The sequence below is a fragment of the Pleurodeles waltl genome, chromosome 2_2 (genome assembly GCF_031143425.1).
Source record: "Pleurodeles waltl isolate 20211129_DDA chromosome 2_2, aPleWal1.hap1.20221129, whole genome shotgun sequence".
In the NCBI taxonomy this organism is placed as follows: Eukaryota; Metazoa; Chordata; class Amphibia; order Caudata; family Salamandridae; genus Pleurodeles; species Pleurodeles waltl.
In genome coordinates this window covers 977,357,987-977,385,265 of record NC_090439.1, presented here as the reverse complement: position 1 = coordinate 977,385,265, position 27,279 = coordinate 977,357,987, and the positions used below count along the sequence as shown (strand labels likewise).

Sequence of the window (27,279 nt, the reverse complement as noted above, 5' to 3'; positions counted from 1 at the left end):
ACTCTTTTCTTCCTTTTATATCTGACAGTCCCAAAACTTCTGAATTCTTTGCTTCAGACTACTTACCTTTGTGTCCTCGGAAAATCTTTAAAGTTACGTTCTTCAAAATGTTCTCATTTTTCTAAAAAACACCCAGAAACCAAGGTTTATGTGCCTTGTAAAATATCTTAGAGATATAGTAAAAGAAGACAAATACCTACATAGTTTCTGTTTCGTTCTTTAATATACAACGTGGTGTAAGTAAAACCAAATGCCTAACTAGGGCAGCAACCTAATTTTATGAGAATGCCTCATAAGATTTTCAAACAACTCATGTCAAACACCGTGTCTTAAGAATAAGAAATTATTTAAAACTTGAGACTGCTTATGTACTATGTCAAGGGATAGCACATTTTTTAAAAACATATGTTCTTGTTCTACTTTAATCTATAACTAAAGGGCGATGATGCTAGGGGGAATGGCTATAGCTCTTCACTTTCCCACTGGACACTTTGTTCGAACGGCATTCTCATTAACCTGTTTAATAGTATATATGGCAAGGGACATATGAGTTATGCTGTATTAATACATCTTTTGAAAGCATTTTGATAATCTTATATTGTTCTCGTAAATGTATTTGGAAATTAGAAATATTTTCAATACATTGGGTTACAGGCACAGACAGCAGGTTGTCAATAATGCCACATTTTTATGTAGGTGTATGTAAGTAGAGCTTTGAAGAAGCTGCGTTTCATGAGCTTTGAAAAAGCTGCGTTTCATGCATCACATGGCTGAGCTACAGCTGTGTGCTCACAAAGGTTTGTGTAAATCAGGTGTGAGATGGACTTAAATTCACAGTATGGGTAAAGAGAAGCGTATCTTCAGTCACTTATCTTCAATCAATCAACATTTATAAAGCGCAGCTTATCACCCAGGGGATCTCAAGGCGCTAGCTGGGGGATGCAGGTCAGTCAAAGAGCCAGGTCTTGAGGTCCTTCCTGAACTGAGCCAGCGATGGGGACTGCCTGAAAGAATAACATTGCTGGGTGTTCTTCTGGGATAACAGTGACATGGTTGTGAGCAGTAACTGTCTTTCAGTAATGATAGATGCTTTTAGGAGGTCCAGCTACCGGTTTCCCCAAGCTCTCAGTATTGAGCACATATGTAGAGTTACATTTGCCCTCAAGTGTCCCACAGACTCCATGATCTGCGGGCATCTACCTGCACCAGACATGGATGATCACTGGGCCCTCCTAATCGGCAACTTTTACTCTCTATAGTCTGCGCCTCAGGTTCCCATACCCTTCATGAGGCATGGAACCCCCTCCTTCCCCATGGTATTAGCATTTCTAACAAGAAGATTAATGGAAAATCCACCCATGGATGGAGCTCCGCAAACAGAGTGATTGGAGTTCTGTGAATCAAGGTCTGAAACTGAATGAGGGCTTAGCTGCCCACACAGTTACCTTCCTGAGATTCAGTAAAAACTCACCTAGTGTTGGCTCTTTATGCCCCTGACTGGGTTGCATCAATACTTAGAGGCCTCTGTGATGCTGGATGACGTAACATCAGCACCTTTTTTCCTACTCTTTCCTAATCAGACATTTTACAGTCATTCTTCTTCTTCAAAGACCCTGGATCTGAAGTCATGATTTCCCTCCCAGCCGAGGTTGATAGTATTAATGAAAACCACTTGCGGGCTGAGACCCGGCATTCATTTCTTAAGAGTCGCTCTTAGCCAGTGCATTTCTAAATGGAACCCAGGTATCCTCCAGCTATGACTGAGAAGGAGTCACTTCTTGACTCAGTCCCAGCATTCTTTTCTCAAGGGCCACTCTTAACCAACGCTTCTCTTCTTGGATCCCGGGTACCCACCAGCTATGATAGTTCGCAAGGAACCACTTTTTGACTAAGTCCCAGCATTCTTTTCTCAAGGGTCGCTCTTTGCCTACACATCTATTCACGGAACCGAGGTATCCTTTAGCTATGATAGTACTCAAGGAACCACTTCTTGACTCAGCACCAGCATTCTTTTCTCAAGGGCCGCTCTTAGCCTACACGTGTCTTCATGGAACCCAGGTATCCTCCAGCTATGGCAGAGAAGGAGCACTTTTTGACTCAGCCCCAGCATTCTTTTCTTAAGAGTCGCTCTTAGCCAATGCGTCTCTTCATGGATCCCGGGTACACGTCAACTGTGATAGTTCTCAAGGAACCACTTCTTAACTCGGTCCCAGCATTCTTTTCTCAAGGGTCGCTCTTAGCCTGCCCATCTCTTCACGGAACCGAGGTATGGTCTAGCTGTGATAGTACTCAAGGAACCACTTCTTAACTCGGTCCCAGCATTCTTTTCTCAAGGGTCGCTCTTAGCCTGCCCATCTCTTCACGGAACCGAGGTATGGTCTAGCTGTGATAGTACTCAAGGAACCACTTCTTGACCCAGCCCCAGCATTTTTTTTCTCAAGGGTCGCTCTCAGCCAACGCGTCTCTTCATGGATCCCGGGTACCCTCCAGCTGTAATAGTACTCAAGGAACCACTTCTTGACTCATCCCCAGCATTCTTTTCTCAAGGGTCGCTCTTAGCCTACGCCTCTCTTCACCTGGGAACCCAAATATCCTTCAACAAAACAACAGATGGGTTTGTCCCCCTTCCCAAACAGGGCACTTCCCTGAATCCCTGTGTGCGCAGACCCACTCGCAGCTGTGTAACCTCGCGGTATAGTGGCAACGACCTAGTACCTGGATATTACTTGTGCTTGTACGTCCCACTTGGAAGTGGTTTATCAAGGAAGCCACAGTCAGCTTTTCCTGTGTTGTGTCCTCCAAACAATGTTAGAGTCACAAATTCTCCAACAACCCGTTTCTTTATTTTAAAAAAAGCACAAGAGATCACTCTGTTTTCCTCTAATAAAAGTTTAGTTCAACTCAGATTCATTATCATTCGAATCAGTCCGAAACAATCTTGCATTTCATCTTATATTTCATACGTTTAAATCCCCAGCACGCAGCTCCCGGCGCTCGGATCCTGGTACAGTAAACGCAAGAAGGGCGACGAGGCCATTTTTGCTTCAAGTATTTCCTCATTAGCGCCGTGGCTTTTGTTCAAATGCCAGCCTGGCATTGTCACAAAGGACTGATTGTGGAAACTTGGAACTTGAAAGCGCTGCCATGCCAGGCTGTGCTCTTTCAAAAGGCAATTGCACATCTAGAAATCTAGAAATAACCACTTAAAAAGTGAGCCTTGTGCCCGTGGATTTATTGAGAAGGACTGTCACTCTGATCTTTCTTTTTCAGACTGGAGGGTTGAAATATAATTAGCTAACTATTCTTAGTAGGTGTAGAGTGCATTGTGGCCCTTGGTTATTAATTAGTGTCTATTATCTGGGGCTTTGGCAGGGGTTTAAAGTGAATTTACAGAAGAATAAGTGACAGATCGATTGTTAGACCTCAGTGTGTAGGTGAAGGATGGATAAAATAATCATTGTTTCACAATTCTAAGGTACCTAGAGGAACAGAGATCAGGCTTGGCCAGTCCTTCTACATTAACAGTTTTTAAGTACTTTAGGACAACCGTGTTTGCAAACCGTGGCCCTTTAATTGCTGTGGCCTGCTGGGGGACTTTCGTTTCTGAATTAGTCTTGTTTCAATTGAAGTAGTAAGTGCTTGTGTGGAGCTCTACGCCTTAATGGTGTCATCTTGTAGCATCCCACGCTGCCTCCTACAGCTTTTACCACTCTCTTGGTCAGGCAGAGAAAAGTAAGGTGACGTGTATGGAGGGGGGTATCAAGCTTCAGGTGGTACCATCAGCTTCCTTTTGTTAACCCGGGGACCAGGGGGTTCGTGTAGGTAGAGAGGCAGATGACGCATTATCTTAGCACACTGGCATTTTTCAACCTCACAAGTCGTGTATTGTTTAAAACTTGTACAAATGAGATACCTAGTTAGCAAACTCCATATTCATTCAAAGTGTAAATTTGAACCTTTCCTCCCGCCCCCACCTTTTTCTTAACTCTCTAATCAAAAATATGAAAGGTGAAATGTTCGACTATGCTTGAGAGTGGGAATGGTGACTCATAAATAGGGAGTTAGAGAGCACAGCAGGAAAGGGCAGGGGTCTAGGGTGGTCCCCTAATGTAGCACTGGTGTGCTATGGTTATACATTAGAAGGCATGCTGGTTGGGCCTATGAGCTAATGCCTCCTCTTGCTGATTTCATGGCACAGCAAATCCTACAGTGAGAAAAGAGAAATAACCCAACTCCGCAGGACTCGGTTGCTGGCTCACCCTCGCTAAGAGTCGAACAAACAAGAGATAATGAAAAGATCCTGACTGTCACCTACAGACGCCAGCCCTGATCCCGGCCCTTTGTCCACATGGTGATTCTTCCTGCCCTGCTCTCATCGAATGGAGCACCTTTTGTGCTGTTCCTTGACCCACATGTTTATGGTGTTTGGACCCATTTTGTTCTAAAGGCGTCCCACGTCCATTTCCCACTAGTGTGCTCCTTAGCACTTTAGGCCAAAGTGATGACATACCTAATCTGGTTGCATGAAAATTTGTCTGTGGGTAAATAGTGGCCTGCACTGGCCAAATGATTTTCCATGGTCAAACCAACATGTGCCTGGGAGGTGCATCTGTAGAGGATAGAGTCTGCACAGGAGAGATTGAACAGGTCTGAACGAGGAAGACCTGACCCCTTCCTGAAAAATGGACACAAATAAATGTGACTCTGGAACCTTATCTTCATACCTGCCCACCTCCAGGTCTGCAAAAGCCAAGATCAGGTGTCTATAAATGTTTTTTCACATAACCATTGCTTTCCATTATCTGTACAGCTTTATGCTTATGTTGGATAATTGATGTTTTGAACACGCATTTCCATTAGGACAGAATGGTACTTTAAAGGGTGTACGATGTTGTCTTGTATTGTAACTTAAAATGTATATAGCTCTTCATACCCCTGGCAAAACCATATTAAATGAATTCTGTTTCAACAATATTGCCCCTTCAATGCCAGCTTGAATAAAACACGTCTTAAGACAGTTATATAGTTATTTAGTTACATTTTAATTGTACCTATAAGGCTACAGGACAACACTATTTTTCAGAATAACCCGATGTGGGCACTCTGTCCATCTAAACTCTTGACTAGTCACTGTCTGGCTTGTTATTATAGCAAAATTAAATGCTAGTTCAACCTTACCGGAAGCATCAAAAATCTGCAAAAAATAAGAAGACTTTTTGCTTTAAATAAAAAAAAATCCAGAAAATGCTCGCCCTGCTAGAGCCCTTGGCAATGACCTCTCACAAAGTTCAACTCATAGCATGACTGGTTTACATGTAATGGACCTGCATCCGAGGCTTCAGCACAGGACAGTTTGTGCCACCGCGTTAACACAGCATTGCCTGGAAAAGTACAGGCCAGGCTGTGAGGAGATCTTATTGAGAGATAAGACGCACTAAGGTCTCTTTGTATTGTTGGCTCATCATTCCTATTTCCCTCAGTGACATATTTGTGACTACTTTTTATGAGTAGCAACAGAATTTAAGCTGCCTCATGTCTTGGCTGACACCATCTGCAAGTCCTTGAAAGTCATGAGTGACTGCATCTACCAGCTCTTGTATGTCATGAGTGACACCATCTAGAGGCCCTTGTATATCATGAGTGACACCATCTGACAGTGCTTGCATTTCATAAGTGACACCATCTACCTGACCTTGCATGTCATTAGTGATACCACCTGCAAGTCATTGTGTGTAATGAGTGACGCCATCTACTGGTCCTTGCGTGTCTCGAGTGACACCATCTGCCACTCCTTGTGTGTAATGAGTGACAGCATACACTGATCCTTGTATGTCATGAGTGACTTCAATTGCCAGTGCTTGTATTTCCTGAGGGACACCATCTACCGGTTCTTGTATGTCATGAATAACACCATTCGCTAGTCTTTGGATGTCATGTACGACACCAACTTCTGTTCCTTGAGTTTCATGTGTAACACCATCTGCTAGTTCTTGACTTTTTCAGCAGCACAGTTCATTTTAAGCGTGCAGTTTTGCCCTTCCCTGTATAGATATGGTGTTGAAATCCTCAGCATGGCCGAAGGGGTCGCACATGACAAGAGGCTACTTGTGAGCTATGAAAATACATACTTAAGTTTGCTTATTTCTCATGTGTGCTCAGAAGATCCACTGTAGTGCTGAAGCGTTTGAATATAGAATAGTTTTACATTTGATTCATTGTATTATGTTGCAGACTTTCTATCCTTTGTGTCATTGTTTGGCCCCCTAAGCATGTTCATGTTGTCATTATCGTGACCTTTAAAGATACTTGAGTGACAAGCCAACCAAGCCTTACTTGTCATGCTTCATTTAATAGACGTCTGTGTTTCTGGTCAAAGTTTACTAGTGTGGTTTGGCATTTCAAGTGCCTCTTATTTAAACAACATAAAAGCTAGCATTCCATAGACTCTGCTGCCTTTCCCCAATGAGTCAATCAATCAATCAATTAAGTTTGTACTTGTATAGCTCGGCTTATCACCCTCGAGGGTATCCAGGCACTCTGCTGCAGGTGTCATTCAAAGAGCCAGGTCTTGAGTCCCTTCTTGAAGAGGGTCAGTGAGGGTGTGGTGCAGAGGTAAAGGGGGAGGACATTCCAGGCTTTGGTGGTGAGGAAGGTGAAGGATCGCCTTCCTGTGCAGCAGATACATGGTATCTGGGTGAGGGCGATGTGTGTGGAGCAGAAATTCCTGATCATTCGGTGGAAATGCTAGGTGTGGTTCATGTATGCTGGTCCTTAGTTATGGAGGGCTTTGTAGGCATGGGTCAGAAGCTTGAACTGGCATCTCGTGGACAGGGAACTAGTGGAGGTTCTTCATGTGCTGGGTGATGTGTGTCCTCTTGGACAAGTTGAGGATCAGTCTGGCAACTGCATTCTGGATCATCTGGAGTCTTTGCATGACTTTGGTGGTCGTGCCCACATAGAGTGCGTTGCCGTAGTCTAGTCTGCTGGTGATGCAGGCCTGCATCACCGTTTTCCTGGTGCTGATGGGGAGCCATCTGAAGAATTTGCTGAGCATGTGGAGCATGTGGAAACAGGATGAAGAAACGGCGTTGGCCTGACGTTTCATGGAGAGTTAACTGTCCAGGATGATGCCAAGGTTGTGGGTGTGGTTTTTCAGTGTAGAGCAGGGTCTGTCATTCCAGAGATTGGTGTGACTGCCGAAAATCAGAACTTCAGTTTTATCCATGTTGAGCTTCAAGCAGTTGTTCTTCATCCAAGTGGCAACATTTTTTATACAGCTTTGGAAGTTGGTCTTTATCGAGGTGGGGTCCGCTGAGAGCGAGAGGACGAGCTAGGTATCGTCAGCGTAGGAGATGATGTTGATGATGTGCGATTTCACAGTGTCTGCATGTAGATGTTGAAGAGGGTTGGACTGAGGAATGATCCTTGAGGTACGCCACAGATGGTGTGCTTGGGCTGCGGGGTGAAGAGGAGGAGGCTGACTTTCTGGGTGCGTCCGGTGAGAAAGGATGCCATCCATCTGAGAACATCATCTGTGATTCCTATCTGGGGTAGTCAATCGATGAGTTTTTGGTGAAAAATGGTGCTGAAGGCTGCGGAGAGGTCCAGGAGGTCAAGGGCGACTTATTCTCCTCTGTCGAGTAGGGTGCGGATATCGTCTGTTGTGGTGATCAAGGCTGTCTCAGTGCTGTGGTTGGTTCTGAAGCCTGATTGGGAAGGGTCCAATAGGTTGTTTCTCTCCAGGTGTTCAGTGAGTTGGAGGTTGATGGCCTTATCCAGGACTGTGGCGGTGAACTGGAGCAGGGAGATGGGATAATAGCTCTGGAGCTTTCTGGGGTCTGCCAAAGGTTTCTTGTGAAGAGGTCTGGCCTCCGCCTGTTTCCAACCATTGGGAAAGGTGGCTCTGGTTATGGAGGCATTAAGGATGGTATGAGCTGGTGGCTGATCTGGTCTCTTCCTAGGTTGAAAAGTTGGTGGAGGCTCGGTTCGGTGGGTGCTCCTGAGCGGATGGAGTTCATAAGAGTGGTTGTGTTTGGTGTGCTGAGTTGTTCCCAGGTAGTAAACAGGTAGCCGACGGTGGTGGTGGAAGGCTTGCTGAAGAGGGTTGGGGATCGAAGTTTCTGTAGATGGTTGCTATCTTGTTGTGGAAGTGGTCAGCGAGTGCGTCGCAGAGTTCTTGTGAGGAGGGAATCGGGTGTTCAGTGGCTGATGGGCAGGTAAACTCTCTGACGATGGTGAAGAGTTTCTTGGTTTAGTTGGTGATGATCTCGATCCAGTGGGTCAGGGTCTCTTATTTTGCAGCTTTGAGCTGGCAGTGGTAGTTGTTGAGGGCTGAGGGTGTGGAGATGGTGTCTCAAACTTTGATGGCATGTTTGCAGAGAGATCTGGTGTTGATCAGGAGCCAGCTGAGATGTCCCGGGGTGGGACGGCGGGGTCTGGGGCTGGCATGTTGCAGGTTGCGGTGGTGTTGGTTGGAGCTGGGGTGGCAGTCAACCGGCAGCACATGAAGATGAACGGTCCAACTGTGGAGCACAGTGATGCGAGGCAGCAGTTGTTGTTGCATCGGGGGTTCGAGCACAAAGGTCTGTGGTGGCTATCTGTGGGGGTCAGAAGGGCGAAGGTTCCATTCGCTGAGTGCAGTCCGGGCATGGATGGGCACAGACGGGCCTGCCTTTGGCGTGCCAGCAGCATGCCAGTGGCTCTGCTACGCAGCTGCCTCCACAAGTAGTCCTGGGAGGTGGGAGGGGCTGACAGAGAGGCAGGAGGGCATAGAATGGGAGGCCTGTGGGAGCAGGAACATGGATGAAAAATGGCACAAGCGGGCGGGACCTGGTTGAACATGGCAGGCGGGGTTACTGCCGATCAGGAAGAAACGGACAATCTACCCAAACAATAGCAAACAGACAAAGAAAATCAAAAGCTACCCAACAGTCTACCCAAATATAGCAAACAGCCAAAATAAACCCAAAGGTAAGATGTTCGAAGGCCCAGGGGGCTAAAACTAAGATTACCCAAAAATGCCTGGCAAGCTAGGTGAGGTCACCCGGCAGCAGGATCAAATCGGCGGCTACAAGGACTGTGAACAGCTGCACTGACCGGCAGAGGAAGGTGGCTGAGGCAGCAGCAGAGTGGGGAGTGGCTTACACAACTAGGAGGTTAGGGGCTACGAGTGTAGTTCCCATCTGTAGTAATCCTGGCTAAATCGAGATTCCATTACCCTAGGCGAGGGAGGCTTTAGTTTCAACCTCAACCCCTCAACATTCATGAACACCAATAGATGCAGAAAGAAAGCTCACTCAAGCAACTAGTACTTGTGAATGGTGACACACATCTTTTAAGACTCACCATAGTGTGTAATGTAATGTACACAATGAATCACTTTGTCACTTATTGTAAATGACCTGCACATCGTTAGTGCATCATAGCTTACAGCACAAGTTATAAGAGCATGCCCTGTCCTTCAAATATCGTGACATAGTTTTCGTCCAAGAGGACAATTTGGCACAAACATAAAAGCAGTGGGCGGAAGTGTTTGAGTCATGGCATGACTGAGTCTCCCTGGCCCGATTCATGAAGATTCTTGTAGGGTAGGTCTGATTTGCTACTAAGTTACTCCTGTATTTCTGGACGTAAAACACAAGTATTCAGGCCTCCAGCGTGGTAGAGGAATTTTAAGTCATAGGTTCCAAGCTCGCTGAGCATAAGAACTCAAACTGGGACTCAGTGATGAAGGCTTCCACTCAGGGGCATAACAGAGGCCCCCGCAGTGCAGGGCGACCCCAGGCTTACCCACACTGGAGGAGGCCCCCTCCACCCCTAGTGACGTGAGTGTGGGGGGCCCCCTCAGCATATCTTGCAGGAGGACCCAAACATTTTGTTATGCACTGCTTTCTCTCCCTTGCAAAGGTTAATAGACACCATTTTGAACCACACACTAGTCTGCTGGGCGTCCGGCCGCCGATCCAAACAAAGAAGGTCACTGCTTTTTTCTGGAAGGAAGTGAATGACTCTCCTCTTTGAGAGTCTCCCAAACTAAGAGGGAGTTGACCAGGCTCACCCGCCTAGCAGTTCCTTTGGGTCTAGCTATATTTGATTGGTACCTTCCTGTAAATGCACAGACAAACTGTTAACCAGTGGCACAGTAGGATTCCCAAAGGCTTTGTCTCAAGTACCGTTGTCTCCCCCATTTTTTGGAGCTGGCTTGATGTATTGTTACCAATTCTTTAAAGTATACATAGAGTAGGCTTTGGCTGCACCAAAAGGAGCATTACCCTCTCTTTCCTAATGCTATCAGCATTGGAAGCGCTTGCTCTGTAGCGCACGAGGAACTAATTTCAGGGACTATTTTACACCATAAAAGCACACTGAACCTTCACACATTAAAATCTTTGTGGCATAGATCCTTTCTATACAGAAAGCAATATTTTTTTACAAGGTCTACAAACTTTTAAAATGTTTTAATCAGGGCTCAACATGCATGCCGGACCTGTTGGCTTTCCCAATGCTTGTCTTTGCTAGAGTCCACTTCTTCCTTATCAGACAGAATAATACAGATAATGAGCCCCTCTCAGGTGCTGCTGGTTCTGCAGTCAGTGCATTATTCGAGGCGTGTAAAAGTGCTACGAGGTTTTATGTGCATGTCAAATTGATGAAAGCTTCCCTTGGGCAAAACCCTTGCACTGAACAGTGAACACATTGAAACGATTTCTACCTTCTCTGCGGGTTAAAACAGCCTTCAACATTGATTTACTTCAACTTTGCAACTCTTTTTAGCCCTAATAAGATCCAGCATACTTTACAGCTTCCTCGTTAGCTGGTTCCTTGAAAATGAGCTAAAACACAATGTGTATTTGATTGCCCTTTAAAGGTAGTCGAGGAAAGTGCTGGAGTAATATAAAGTGGTACATGGGAGCAGAGATTTGCTATACCGTCTTTACCTGGCTTGCACTAAGTGCCGCATTGTGATAATGTCTGTTTATATGTGCTTAATTTGTAAAAAATAAAAAGGTTCCAGGACCCTCTTCATGAGGCCACTGCAACCGGCACCACCCATTTCCCCTGCCAGCGCTGCCAGTGTCATAGCAACAAAACTACAGACCATCACAATCCTACCAGCGTGACAATTCCGACTATTCCTTTCCCCCAAAGCAATGAGAATGGCTTAGGCAGCAGGTCTCAGTCATTTTCAATGCATATTTATTTAATAAACAACTATTATTGTGCTCATAAGTTCAACAGACAACACCACCGCGTGGCAGACTGTCATAAGTCCTGGTGTTGACAAGTAAGTGCCAGTGCTGAGCACTTGAAAGCACCAGGTTAAATTAAGCACTGCCTATCTACGGCTCTCCTCAAGTGCTATATTGGAATGGCGTGTGTATGTAGCTCTGAATAAATATCTAGATTCCCCTTCCCACACCCCAGAGACTAAGCAATGCAAAAGTGGTCTCAGAACCTTCTGATTTCCCTAATTTCCTCAAGTTTTTGTTAGCAGTACATGCTGTACATGCAATTCCTTAAGATGTGCCATTGTGACTATGACGCGTCCGCGAGGTGACAGATCTGTGCTTAGCAAAACACCTAAATAAACAGAAAAAACATTGTTAACAATAAATCTCATTATAATCTCTCAAAACCACACTGCATTATAGACTATTGTTACGGAAGATCAGCCTGGAAGGGGTTCGAGGTTCCATTCCCGAGGTTTATAATGGAACAAGTAAATGTGGACATCGAACTACAAATCCACTACAGATGGTGTTGTGGAGTAGCCTTTCTAGATACATTTAGGCCCTCATTACGATTCCGGTGGGCGGCGGAGGCCGCCCGCCAGAATTCCGCCCTCCATAATACCGCTCCGCGGTCAGAATACCGCAGAGGGTATTATGAGTTTTTCCCTGGGCTGGCGGGCGGTCTCCAAAAGACCGCCCGCCAGCCCAGGGAAAAACTCCCTTCCCACGAGGATGCCGGCTCGTAATAGAGCCGGCGGAGTGAGAAGGTGCGACGGGTGCTGTTGCACCCGTCGCGTATTTCACTGTCTGCAAGGTAGACAGTGAAATACATTTTGGAGCCCTCTTACGGGGGCCCCTGCAGTGCCCATGCCGTTGGCATGGGCACTGCAGGGGCCCCCAGGGGCCCCGCGACTCCCCCTCCAGCCATCCGGTTCCCGGCGGGAGAACCGCCAGGAACTGGATGGCGGGAGGGGGAGTCGGAATCCCCAAGCCGGCGCAGCAAGCTGCGCCGGCTTGGAGGATTCCTTGGGGGGAGCGGGAAACCGGCGGGAGACCGCCGGTTTCCCTTCTCTGACCGCGGCTAAGCCGCCGCGGTCAGAATGCCCCGCGGGGCACCGCCGGCCTGTCGGCGGTGCCACCGTGTCCCGCGGCCCTGGCGGACGTAATCCGCCAGGGTCGTAATGACCACCTTAGTTCCTTGTTTACTCTGTTCGCTCACCATTTCGTCTTCCCTTGTAATGCAGTTGCCTTCTGGGTGAATACCGGAACCAGGGGAATTTGCTTGTTAATAAGCTGTCCAATGAAATAATAGTGGTGACAACATGAGTAGTCAGTTTTAGGAAGGGTGGTGATTTGACACTGATATCACCCCACAGCGTGACTCCACCATAAACACTTTCAACAACCCATCTCACCAATTCATGTCAACTGCTGCTCACTGCAACATGCACCTATATAAAGGAACATTACCACAGTAAATGAAACCTTCTCCTGCCAAATGCACCTTATATTTAATTACTCCTGACAATTCATAAATAATATCCATCCTTCAAATCATCTCAGAGCCCTCTCCCTCCACCTCTACCAATCGTTGAAACCATGGGACAGAATATGCCTTTTGCTGTTTTGCTTTTTAGGACTCCTATTCTCCCAAGACATGACACTCATTGCATTCATCTCACAGTTCATAAATTATTCCTGCAAATGATGAGTAGTCCCTGTCACCCTAAAATTTTATTGAGCCACCCATGCACAAAAAGGTTGCAGAGGTCAGTAGAAGGGATCTTCGGAGTGTCTCAGTCACTCTAGTTCTCAACTTAATTTACCCCTTCATTCTGTCTCTATGTTAGACACTAATTCTCCTTTTCTCCCCACATCTTTCTGAAATCCTCCATCTGCATATCTCATTCACTATGTCCCAGATAAAGTGCCCTACACCATGCTCCCATGTCTCACACATATACACACTTTGGGCCATATGTACAAACACTTTTTCCCAAAGACACAGAATGGGGAAAAACCTTTGCTACATCTGGCCCCTAGTCTCTCTCCTCACCGTAAGCACAACATTTTCTTTTCCTACAGCTGTGAATACTTCATTTAGACACTTACAATTTGCCATCGCTCTGCCCACTTTTCAGAGACATCAAAGATAGGATGAGCATGTAGTCTGAAGATGAACAACATCGGCTGTGCCAAACTCCTCACCAACCCCACAAACAACACTGGACACCCCTGGACCCCATCTTCATGGCAAGCAACAGAGTCAAGTTCAATCATGTTGCCTAGCTCACATGGACAGACCAGGCCGTCATCCACGTCACCATCTCAGGAGCCCCCAGCACTGCCACCAAGTCACCCAACACCCCACACCACAGCTGGAACACAGTTTCAGAGGGCCAGGGAATAATGTACTCAATACCTCTGACCCTGACATTGCAACCAACCTAGATTAGGCTGTCACAAACTTCTAAGCCGGAATCACAAACTGTGCAGAAAGAGTCACCCCCATCAAGCCCTCCAAACCTAGGCGATCAACCAAACAAGCCAGCTGGTACACTATGGAGCTGAAAAAGTCTAAACACAACTGCAAGAGAATAGAAAGGACATGGCGTACCAGTAAGTAACCCACAGACTGAGCCATTTTCAAGACAGCCCTCAACCAATACCACCAACTCTTGAAAGGCACAAAAGGAGCGCACTAGTTGACCGCATCGAAGCCAGCTCCAACCACAGCAAACAGCTCCTCAACATTGTCAGAGAATTCTCCAGCCCTTCAACCGCTGAAAATACCATCACCCTTTCCCAGGAACTCTACGACACCCTGGCTGACCTCTTCCATGACAAGATTTCCACCATCTACAAAAACTTTGGACACCAAACCACTGACCTCCACACCCTTCTCGTTCCCACTGAGACAAACCCTGACCACCTACTCACCACCTGGGACTAGCTCTCTACAGGGAACACCATGGCCTTCATGAACCCAGTCCACTAAGGAGCACCCACTGACCCCTGTCCCCACCACTTTTGCAACCCCTGGAGCAAGAAGATTAGCAGCAAGCTTACCTACATTCTCAACTCATGTATCACCACAGCCACCTTCCCCAAAGAATGGAAACACGCAGAGGTGAAACACCTTCTCAAAAACCATCCACCAACCCCAACAAACTCAAGAACTACTGCCACCTCTTTCTGCTCCCTTTTGTCACCAGAGTCCCTGAGAAAGCAATAAACTAACAACTCACAGAATACCTGGAGAACAACAAACTGCTGGATACCTCTCAATCTGGATTCTGCACCAACACAGTACAAATACTGCTTTGACCGCTGCCACAGACAACATCAGAACTGTCCTTGACTGGGAAGAAACAGTAGCCCTGATCCTCCTTGACCTTTCAGTGGAGTTCGACACAGTATCCCACACACTCTTATAGACAGGCTTCATCACATTGGAATACAAGGTGATGCCCTCAAATGGATCACCTCCTTCCTCACTGGAAGAACCCAGAGGAGCCGCCTACCACCAATTAGCTCGGAAACCAAGAGCATCATCTGCAGCATCCCTCAAGACTCACCCCTCAGCCCCACACCATTCAACACCTACATGACGCCACTGGCTCAGATCGGCAGAGCCCCTAGACTGAGCATCATATCCTCTGCAAATGACACCCAGTCCATCCTCTCATTATCAGAAGACCCCTCCACCACTAGGGCCAACTTCCACAAATCCAAGATGAGTATCGCTGACTGGATGAAAAGCAATTGCCTGAAACTTAACACTGACAAAACAAAGGTACTGATTATCAGGTACAACACCTCCGCATGGAATGACTCCTTGTGCTGCCCCCAAACTCTGACCCTCACCCACACCGACAGACCCCAACCACAACCTTGAAATCATCTTGCTCAGCAAGCTCACCATGAAAAGCCACATCAATGCAGTCTCATCTTCAGATGACTTCCCATCAAAGCCAGACAAACCATCACCCAAGCCTTAGTCACCAGCCAGCTGGACTAAGGCAACACACTCTACGTAGGAAGCACCAATCACCTCCTGAAGAGACTTCAAACCATACGGAAAGCAGCGTCCAGACTCAGCCTCATTCTCCCCAAACACACCCACATCACCCCCACCTGAAGTAGCCACTGGCCACCCATCCAGGATAGATGCCAATTCATGATGCTGATCCATGCCTACAAAGCACTCCATGATCAAAGACCAACATACATCAACTGCCGCATAAACTTCCACCAACCCTTCAGACACCTGCGCTATGCCTCCCTCGCTCACAACCCCTGTGTCAGCCGATGCAGCAGTGGAGGATGCTTCTTCTCCTACCTCTCTGCCAGGTCCTGAAACTGCCTTCCTCTTCACCTCTGGATCTCACCCTTTCTCATAGTGTTCAGGAACGGACTAAAGACCTGGCTGTTCAACTGATCCACCCAAAGCAGCAGCCCTTAGCTCCTGGATGTCCTCACGGGTGGCGAGCCCCACCACATAAATACTGACTGAAGATGATGATGATAAAGCCAACTGACAGGAGCTCATGCTGCCTCCAGGGTCACCCCAGACCACTCAGTCATGCCTTCTAATGAATACCAGTTCACATGGTGAAATCACCCAGACACCTAGAGGCAGTCCTTAATTTAAGCAGTGGTTGGAGGCGGAGCACATTGTCACTCATTTTTGGGGAATTCCTCATCAGATTTTGACCCAGAGCAAGAGAGAAAATAAAAAAGAAGCTAAAGACGGAAAAACATGAAAAAGGCAGAAAGCAGAAAATTGCAAGAGTGAGATAGCGAAGCAGGTCGTGTCTGAAAGGAGATTAAAGAGGCATGAGGTGGAATGAAGAACACACAGCCTTAGTATTTGGCACAGCAACATTCAGTAGTGTCAGAGATGGGCTTTTGAGCAAATCTTTGGGCCCTGGCAGTTATTCCTTTACAAATTAAGCAATGCCTAGAGGTAAATCAGTTCACACTATACAAGAATTATATGATGCATGAAAAAAGCAAAACTACAGAAAAAATACATCTGGAAAAATGAAATATCTTTAGGGGATACATGAGGAAGTAAGGGCCAGATGTAGCAAAGGGTTTTTCCCATTCTGTGTCAATGGGAAAATGTGTTCGTGCATATGGCCCTTAATGTGGAATATAAACAGGGATTGGTGACTTACATGGATTAATATAAGATTTTTTACAATCATTACTGAAAAAATTATCAGTCTTTTTGCCTGTAAAGGTAAGGACATGAATGCTGGGCCCTATAAGGACCTGTTTCAAAGTCAATATTTAATGTTTGCCTGGTCTGAGCACTGGCAGGACCTGGCACACTTAAACTCCTAAAATCCAAGCCAGGCTAAGTGTGTAAGGAACACCATAATTCCCACTATGAACTGAATCCAACCATTGCAAGCCACCAGGTTTAATGCTGAGAAAATTAATGCAGCCTGCGCCATTGCAGTTGGGGCTCTGAGGTAACCGCAAAGTACCATGCTGGTGCACAGTAAAAAAACATAATGTACAAATATAAAAACAACAACATGTGATTAGCTGTGAGTATGTTGGTATTTTTCATAAGGACTGGTGCTCCACCAGCAGGGGACAGTAAGAAATGCAAGATTGCAGGGGAAAGATACCATGAGATGTCAAGAACCCTCGAACTATTCCTGCTTCTATTTGTAACCAGAAAACTAGCATTATTAGTTTAAATTCAAGATATAATACATTCAACATTGAATGTTGCTTCGTAGCTAGTCTTGCACAATATAAATTCACATACTTACATTCCCTCAGTATATGATTTAAAAATGTTGATGTATACATTTGTACTATGGTTGTGTGTCACGATATTGAGGTTGTTGCTATCACTCAAAACATTTTGTATGCAATATAGGATCTATCATCACAGTAAGTTTACATGGTATAGATTCACTATTCATATAGATGTTCTATTCTTCACTCCATTTCTGCTTACCTTTACGATAAAGTCGTAGTCAGTATTATGAGATAATTTTGTTGTTCGACGTTTCCATTGTGATATAGTGACCCCTCCACCTCTCCTACATCTAAATCTTGTCTGACATTATAAGTGGTTGGGAATTCGTTATTCAGGAAATAGTTTGTAGTTGTGCGTAAAGCAGAGTGATTTGCCGTAATGAACTTCAGATATCAAATCTGAGTTTTACTTCCTGTGGACGTATTCAGCCCGTGCTTTTTCTTGTGAAATTGAATTGTGAAGATAAATAGAAATATATTCTAAGACAAGAGCAGTTAAATGTTAGAACCATATTATTATAAGGTTGAAGTGAAAAAGTACCACATGCAGCCCAAGAGGATTTCATGGCAGATTGTTGGAAAGAATATTAAAGCGTTTGTTACGATTTGAACAGATTGTAAAATATCAGAGGGGCATGTGCTGCAAAAACATGTGATGGGCCATAAGTCATATCCTATGGACTACAAATAATACCTTCCATGTGCTAGTTTCCCTGTTCATAACACTAATCAATCCTCTGAACAGAATCAGTTGAGGAAGCAACAATCGGATCCCTTGAATGGCATGCCACGCCCCTTTCCCCTCGGTGACTTACACATGTAAAATGTTCCAATCTCATGTGTGTGTCATGATTAGAAACTTGTTTAATAGCTTTAAAAGTTATACACATGAAACTTGGAATGTTCTCAAGTTATGGTACTTTGCCACAATAACAAGATTGTTTTTCAGCACTGTATATTGGATCTAAATGCACAATGTCATCAATAACACTTTGTGTTCTATTTACAGTGAAGTATATGAGAGAAGCAACCCCTTATGTGAAGAAAGGTTCCCCGGTGTCAGAGATTGGGTGGGAAACCCCTCCGCCTGAATCGCCTCGACTAGGAAGTGCCTCCTCTGATCCACCTTCACCAGTATCAGTTTCCATCCAAGGAGACCGGAAATACATCCCACTCAGAATGTGCTTTGTGACCAAGAACCTCACTGTGCCTGATCCTGAAAACAGGTAAGATACCTGTATTGTTCCATCCACCTCCTCTCACCATATGTATGGTCAAGTTTGTCTTCTATTAAAGTTTGGTGTCTTGTCTTATGAAGTGCAAAAACTAGGTTTGGATAGTCTGTTTTCTGATATTTATTTATAATAGTCCATTGTTCAGAAAACTGAATTTTAGTAGGTTTAAGTTGAATGTAGAATGTACCTTGTTTGAATTCGCCAGATGAGCCATTGCTTTTATATCATCGCCATCTATATTGAATGGTTAAATATATGCAGACATGAATGGCTCCTCAAATTAAAATAATTATGTGTAAATCACTGAGTAAATGACTTAGTCATATATCATGATGATGAAATGAAGATGTGCCCAAAAGAGTAGAAACCTAACAACAATTTTCATGTTAGTGTTTTATCTAATGTGATTTATCCATACATTTATTTCTTTAATGGCCCATTGCTTATCAGTCAATTAAACTTCCTTATTTCCTGTTACCCATCTTTCCTATTTCCCATTTTAATTGCTTGGGTATATCACTGTTGCATCTACAGTGACGTTCCTCCAGAATTATTCATTCAATCAATCAGGGAATTTGTAAAGCGCACTACTCCCCCATGAGGGTCTCCAAGTGCTGGGGGGGGGAGGGTTGCTACTGCTCGAACAGCCAAGTCTTGAGATGTCTCCTGAAGGTAAGGAGGTCCTTGGTCTGACGTAGGTGGGTGGGAAGAGTGTTCCACATCTTGGCAGCAAGGTGCAAGAGTGATCTGCTGCCGGTGGTTGTTCTGCGGATGCGTGGATTGGTGGTGAGGGCAAGGTCGGCGGAGCGAAGCTGTCGGTTCGGGATGTACAAGGAGAACCATCTGTTGAGGTATTCTGGTCTGAGGTTGTGCAGTGCCTTGTGAGCGTGGGTGAGGAGTTTGAAGGTGATTCTCTTGTTGACGGGGAGCCAATGCAGGTCTCTCAGGTGGGCTGTGATGTGGCAGTGGCGGGGGATGACCAGGATGAGGCGTGCTGAGGTGTTCTGGATGCGTTGCAGTCTTTTCTGGGGTCGGCTGTGGTTTCTGCGTAGAGGGCATTGCCGTAGTCCAGTGTGCTGCTTACGAGGGCTTGGGTGACTGTTCTTCTGGTTTCAGTGGGGGTCCATTTGTAGATCTTCCGATGCATGCTGAGGGTGTTGAAGCAGGAGGAGGAGATGGCGTTGACTTGCTGGGTCATGGATAGTGAAGAGTCCAGGATGAATCCCAGGTTGCGTGCGTGGTCGGCGGGTGTCGGTGAGGTTCCCATTGTGGAAGGCCACCAGGAGTTGTCCCATGCGGAGGGGGTGGAGCCGAAGATGAGGACGTCAGTCTTGTCAGAATTCAGTTTATGGCAGCTGTATAAGTACATATAACCATAAATACCAGTATTTAAACATCAAAATTTGGACTTGCATTTACTATTTAGTTGAACTATTAATGGAAGAATGAGTGGTTTGAGATACAGCCATGCTGGTGCTAAGGAAATTATAAACTGTGTATAATTTAATACTCCTGTGAGCACTTGAGTTCTCAAATATTTTAAAGCTCCTAAGAATGTAAAACATAAAACGAATCATACATTTACTTTTAGCACAATGATGTGTTTATATACAAAGTGTTTTTTTCTTGTGGCTAATTTGTGCACACAGCACATTGTTTACATCTTCCATTTTTAGAACTTATTTATATAGTGAAGGGATATCTGATCCGCCTCATTACAACAGGTTTGCAAAAACTGTCATAAATGTGTTAGGAACCAGGCTCAACAGTACCATCTTGTAGTGCAGTTAATTTGATTTTTGGACCTCTAGATTACATAGGTTTGCTCTCAGATGTGCTCACCATATTCTTTTTCAGCTGCCTGTTATATATTGGCAGAACCAAAACACATGAACCCTTTCCATAATCGTGCACTGAGCTTTGCATCTTCAATATCTAGCTTTGTTTCTCAAGTATGTGTTATGCAATCTTTACAGAGTTCAAGGGATGCTATTTCCAAAGACTTTTGGATCAAGTCTCCAAGTCCATCATCTCTTGAGCAAATCTGTAATTCAGAGATTTGGTTGTTATTTTAACGTTTGTTCTGACGTGGATTATTATTAGTGTCACCTAACTTTTGTAGACTGCAATGCTGTAGTTGTGTAGCCTTGTAGCACTCTACCTTTTTCTGCCTTTGTTGCAGGCTTTTGCATGGATGCATTGTTGCAATAGGATGTGCGCACATGCATGTATGCTTGTGGGTGCAGTTCAGCCTAACATACCCTAAATTCTAAGTTGGGCTCATATTCATGCACCTTGGGCAGTTAGCTATACGTACGGTCCAATGAGTGTCAGAGTATCTCCGATGTACTTACCATCATCTGGAGCATTAGTGCAGATCTCCACATGGTCTAATTAACGAGTTTCAACCTGAATCCTGGTCTTTGGATAAGTACTTCCCTAAAAATATATTGTTGAGGAAAGCAGATCTGGGTTGAGTGCTCAGGTGAAATTCATAAATGTTTAAGTTAGTAAAGCTCAAAGTCAAGTACAATGGCGGGTACTGAAGATTACCAGGAGTAATAGGTATGAAATGTGAGACAGGTCAACAAAGATTACAATTCAGGAGAATCATGACTTGTTGGTGGTGCAGTACTTAGCTACCAATGCTGTGGCACTCGTCCAGCCTTAAACATGGAATGGTGTCATGCAGTGCTTAATTTGTAAATAAAATGGTGGCGGTGCTCAAAGCATTCTCAAACACGCAGTTGCTGCAATTAAATGTGTGAACACAGAATACTCAGGAAACGTACTCCCGAAGCCATCTCGGGCCTCTGCAATCCATAAAAAGCCACTCCCTGCCCCTTCAGCTCACTCTTGCAGCTTTCTACTTTCTCCCTTTGTGACACTTTTACGTTTTTCTCTTCATCCGTCTTTCCCATATGTGTCTTTTGCTCGCTGCAAATGCTTGAAGCAGAAGAATAAGCACCGGCCCTAAAAAATAAGTCCTCTTACTCAGCACCAGAAACAACTAGCACAAATTAAGCACTGGTGTCATGACATTTCAGAGTTTGTGGTTGATTATGACTACCGCACATGGCATTGTGTAAAGATTAAATTCACACCCCTGACAACCTTCATCGAATCAGATGTGAAATGAACATTCCAAAAACAAAAGCCTTCGGGGATGGTCAGCGGATATTACGTTTAGAGTGGGTTTATTGTGAGAGAAGAATGTCCAGTGCTATAGAAACAGTAGGACTAAGAAGCAGTAACACACAGTCCTCTTGTTCTCTTAAAGTCTCATAGTTCCGTCAATTTAAGAAACTTTCTCGTCTTTCCTAAAAAGCACTGGATGAGATCCAAGAGGGTGTATGTTTTGTCTCTCTTGTTCACTTCAGGCATAATTTACAAAAATATGGGCTAGAGTTATGAAAGCATTCTGCGGTCACAAACCCTGTGATTTGCAAAAAATCACAGGGTTCTTGACCACAAAAAGATATTTCTTACTGTACCACACACCTCTCGTGATTAGAAGAAGCCTCTTCGAATTGCAAAAGGGATTTTGTGTCTCATCCCAACCCCAAATTAGGAGGGGGCACGAAAGAGGCATGCCCTCCTATTTGCAGTTAGCAGTGAGCTGTATTAACATTTTGTGACAGCAACTGCAGTTGCAAACCACTCAGACGTTCCCGACGTTTAAAAAAGGAGGTGCTAAATGATTCAAAAGGGCGACCCTTTTAGGTGATTTTCAGGAGACTAGTGGCTGCTCCCCCAATGAGTCAGATGTCTCAGCAACCGGTCCATGATCATTACATCAGTGGGTGAGCTCCCAACACTTTAGTGTAAGTAGGCTCCAATGAGCGTTGTGAGTGGAGGGATGGGGATGTATTAACAGACTGATGTCACCTTTAAAGCCTGTACCTGTCCTTACACCAGTCTCAGATCAAACCATATTTCTATGTGAATCCAGAATGTTAGGAGATCTGCACCTACCCTACACCCGGCCCGAACACAAAAACTCATATTCAAAATGCTCCTTATTCTGCATGTGCCCTAGCACGAGTAGTACAATATGTGTGAATCTCTCTAAACGTTCTTTCTCTTTCAGCAGTTTCTACTCCACTTGCTGTCTCCTAATGATGATGATGATGATGATTATTATTATTATTATTATTATTATTATTAATAGAAGTACTAGGAGTATTATACTTTCTTTGGATTGCTGACTTGAGTTCAGCAATCAGAATTTCAGAGTTTAGACATTGCATACTGTTTTCCTGCATTCTAAGTTCTGCAAAAGTCTGAAGCAGGGACGTGAAGCACACAGGGCTTATTGTTCTACTTGCAGAAGAAGGGTGGCTTGATGGGTCAAGTCAAGTCAAAAAGCATTTACAAGGCTCTAAAACCATGTTTTTAGGGGTTATTTTTTAGACCACTAGCCATTCCATTGCCTAAGATAGTAGTAATGTGATTCAAATATAGGATTACAATCTGGTTTTCCGTTTGCCAAATCATCCAGGGGAATCATCCTGAAGGTCATAATAAGGGCACAAACTCTGACCCTAAGTGGAGGTAAGAGCCAGTGGAGTCTCCAGAATGTTTGGGTTATAACAATTGAGCCCAGACACCATTTGAGCTGAATAATTCTAAATCTTTTGCAAGCAATCCTATATGTTATTAAGCACAACTTCAATGTTAGTCCTACAGTGATCTAGCCTAGAACCTTTTATACCCCTGGCTAGTTGAGCTCTATTTTCTTCCGTTAGAAATGGCTTTAATTTTCCAGAAAGGCGGAAATAATAGCAAAAGGATTTAGTCAATTGATTGACCTGTCCCTTCACTGCGAGCAATCTGTCAATAATACAACCACTACAGGTCAAAGTTTGTGAAAGATACAGGTATCGTGGTCACCCAAGGTCCAATGATTATGTACTTCATTCTGCTATATTACGATTGCTTTGGAGCCCATCCCTGGTTCGATGTCACTGGTGTTTACCCAGCTTTCATGCATTCACTCACTAATCTACTCCACTCTGACAGAACTTTAGCATCAATGCAGTGATCACCATTCTGAGGGAAAATCACATGAATGCTATCAATATACTTATGGAAAGTTACCACACGCTTTCAGCAGGACATGAGATGGCTTCATATAGATTATAAAACACATTGGAGGATCATGTGCCACACTACAAATTAACAAGTTTTTGTACACCCATCTTTGGCCAAATGTGTCATTCTGTTAGAACTAGAGCAAGACCTTTCGGTCGCAACCAGTTGTTCTGTTTTTTGTTTCAAATTAAATTAAGAATTACTCGTACCTTGATGGAGTGCACTGCAAATTTTTGGATGTAATAGTTGTTTATGGGTTCGGTTCACCCAGAGCGGTTGCACCGGTACTTTTGAGCGCAGCGCCATTCAGAACCGCTTTGCTCTTCAATATATATATATATATATATATATATATATTACTCCTAAGATTATGCAGCATCTCATACCTTTCTTCTGTTTTTACGAGAGCATCCACTCTGGTCTTCCAGAAGAGTACAGATTCTACACCTCACCTACAGCCTCAACCAAGCAGCCTTCCTTGCACATAGATCAGTGGTTCCCAACCTTTTGACTTCTGTGGACTTACTGAAACCCAGGGACCCCCACTGAATCATTATTGGAATCCAGGGACCCCCCACTGAGGCATTACTGAAAGCCGAGGTCCCTGGATTAAACACTGCCGATGATTTGAACCCAAAACAATACACAAAAAATACAGACGCAATTATTCATCAAACACATACGCAAATGATAACACATTTTATTTAATGTGGAAACAAATGTCAATAAAAAAATTAAAATAAAAACTTTAATGAAAGGTTGGAGCTTTTCTAAATGTAGTCAAAGCCACACATTGTCGATACTATATTCTGTTTGATGCACCTGCACTGCTCCCACGAATCAATCTGACGATACAACTTACATTTGTAGCCCCTTATTTCCTATTCCTTGACATGTATAGTATGTTTTAAAATGTTCAACTGTACATTTAGCAACTTTATTTATATACACTTTATTAATCTGTTAATATTATTTAATTGTCTAAGCAGTCGCGGACACCCCGAGGAGGCTTTCCGGACCCCCAGTGGTCCCCGGACCCCAGGCTGGGAACCCCTGGCGTAGATGACCCTTCCTCCTCCTGTATTTCCTCCTCTCACTGGACTATACTGCTTAAGCCCTCAAGCTTCTGCTCACTCAATCCCAGTAACAGTTTTCCCAGTTGCTTCAGTTGGACCATGTAGATCCATTCTCGGTTCACACATTGACTGCAGAAGTGCACTTTCGCCAGTGACATCTCCACCACCGCCGACATAGAATGCATTTCTGTTTTTTTATGTCACATGGCAAAAAATCATCCACTCTTTTTCGTCCCACCATCTTAGCCACCACAGGTATCAGACAGGCCTATACTTTGAAAAAACATCTTCAGGGACACTTTTCCAGCCATGTGGTGGCCAGTGTCCACAGACTAACTCCCATATTCTCTATCAGGGCTGCAAGGCAAGTGGAGTAAGTCACTTAGCAAAGATTATGTTTACAGGACCACTCCCCGATGTCAAAAGAGATTGCCTCCCCCTCACCACATGGAGAAGTTTAACTCCTCACTTGATCCATCACTCCCAGCCTCTCTATAGGCTCCTGGTTACACTGCAGGACAACAGATAGCTGGGGCACTGCAGCTTTCAGGGTTTCTGAGGATGCTCTTGCCTTCAACCTCTAACAAGTGGCACTGGATCACCACCACAGGCCCCAGAAGACTGCCACTTCAGCACATCACCACTGGAAGGCCAGCGGACACTCAGACAGTTCCCCTGAGACCGCGGCATTCAGGGAATCCGCAGATCTGGGGCACACACCAGAACTCTCAGAGAATGCGGCCATCTTGGACCCATCTTGATAAAAATAATTTATAGTTTCCATAACAATGGGGACAACACTGTTCCTGGGTTTTTTCATGACTCAAGAGGGACCAGGGACTACTGAGCATTGAGTGGCAATCATGTTACCAATAATATCCTCATTATCCCATAAGTGCTGAACATCTGCTTCGTTCTTTCTTCACCTCAAGAGAATGAATAACGTTTAAGTCCCACAGGCTTACTTGACGCCACATCTAGAAGACGATAAACATGTATTTCACAGGACAGTCTAAGGTAAAATAAAAGAACATATCAGAACATAACAGCTTATCATCTGTGGCTGTAAGAATTGAATTTGATAGCAATATAAAAAATGACCAAATTGATTTGCACTTTTTGCTGCATTAATAATAAGGAATAGAATAAACTGTTTTTGCAAACAGGACATATTATGTAAATATATTGCAAAGAAGTGAGTGTATTCATTTTGCATCATTTAAAAAAAAAAAAAAACATTTCATTTCGTGATCTTTTCAATTGTACTAATATATTCGTAAAACAGGCAAAATGTACATAAGCATGCACTGGTAGAGTATCAGATCATGAGTTGATCTACGTGTCACACCATCCAACAAATTACATTTCATTCACATCCGTGTAGCATGTACCCTGGACAGGCAGACTGAAGAATGATAGATTTCGCTATCCCATTACTTATATGTGAGCTAGATACTAAGGCATGTAAACACATGCATTTTAAAATGTTGTATGCAGGCTTTGCCTGCACTTTAAAGCAAGACCTTTTGGCTTCGCCAAAGCTTGGGGAAAAAGTAATAAAAAAGGATTGCTGCATAAAACATACACAGAGTGCCCCCCTGCCTTTTGGCTATGTTAACACTATATGAATAAATATCACATTATACATATTAGAGATAAATAGTTGAATGTGACAATCAGTGTGGTGATTGAGTTTACATTTCAGATATATCAAATAAGTCTATATACATTCCAAATGAAGTGCTCCATGGGAGGCCGATTGGCACCCCAGACATCCAGTAGCGTGAGGTAAGTCCCTTGGGTTGAGATAAAGGTCACACTACTTTTATTAGTAATAACAGGTATTGCAGACAGCTGCACTGTCAAGCCAGACCTAAAAAAACAGACTCGGATGTTTTTGGCCCTTGAGGTTACATTTGAAACTGATTTATAATAGAAGGCTGATTTTTTTTTTTAATTGGCAGCAAGTCCATTGGTTCTTGTTCATTGTATGTGTGAAGGAGCTGTGCTACGCCAGAATACACAATGTCTAGCTATTAAAAGCAGCAGAAGAAAGGCACTTAACAGCATAACTGAGGGGGCTTGAACAGGGTGGAGTTGTTCTCTGAAATCTGTAGTGCCTCTGTTTCCAATACGCAATGTTCGAGAGAATAGCTCGAACATCCAGCACAGCTCTCTCGTCCTTGTTGCACTGATATCAACATTCTGAAATGTTAGTGTTAATTGTCTCTTTGCCATGATGAAACGCCAATGGATTGGAGAGTTATATATTTAAGACTGAAGCGGCTCCCCCCTAGATGACACCTCTCCTGGTTAGAGTGATGAACCCACCACAGCGCAGAATTTGTGCTGTCTAGTGAGCCTGTGAAAAAGCACCACACATTGTTCTAGATCTTGAAAAAATAAGTTTGCTATTTGTAATAAGGTGATACGAACAGTAAAAGGCAAATCTTGTATAGATGTTAGGAGTTGTTTATTAAGAACACCTTAGCGATCCGCAGCAACCAGTAACTGGCACCCCAGTCACACTCCAACATTCCTAGGACATAACTAACTGTGTACAAAACTGAAACGAAACAAGTACATACAACGAAAATAACACCGTACAATTATGGAATTAACCAAATGAACACAGAATAAAGCTGTAAAGAATTTACACCTACATATATTGAGGTTGCTTACTGACATGATCATCGAGATAACCTGACCATCTGGAATGTTTGCTGTCTGCAGCATTGCTATTAGCATCACAGCTTAGACTAACATTGTTTACATGCTTGTCTCTTTCCTCGTTTGCAGCTGTTGGCATTCGAGAGGTATTTAAATCAAGAACCACAATGCGGCTTTTGTTCCAGATCC

The 27,279-nt window shown here is 44.2% G+C and overlaps 1 protein-coding gene across 1 annotated transcript in view; it reads left to right on the top strand.

The window, feature by feature from the left end:
• SNTB1 (syntrophin beta 1) overlaps positions 1-27,279 on the top strand; it is a 385,115-nt gene that overhangs the window by 191,865 nt on the left and 165,971 nt on the right. Inside the window, exon 2 of the mRNA XM_069220684.1 lies at positions 18,025-18,241. Within this exon, the coding sequence (XP_069076785.1) occupies positions 18,025-18,241 (217 nt within the window). The remainder of the gene's footprint in view (positions 1-18,024; positions 18,242-27,279) is intronic.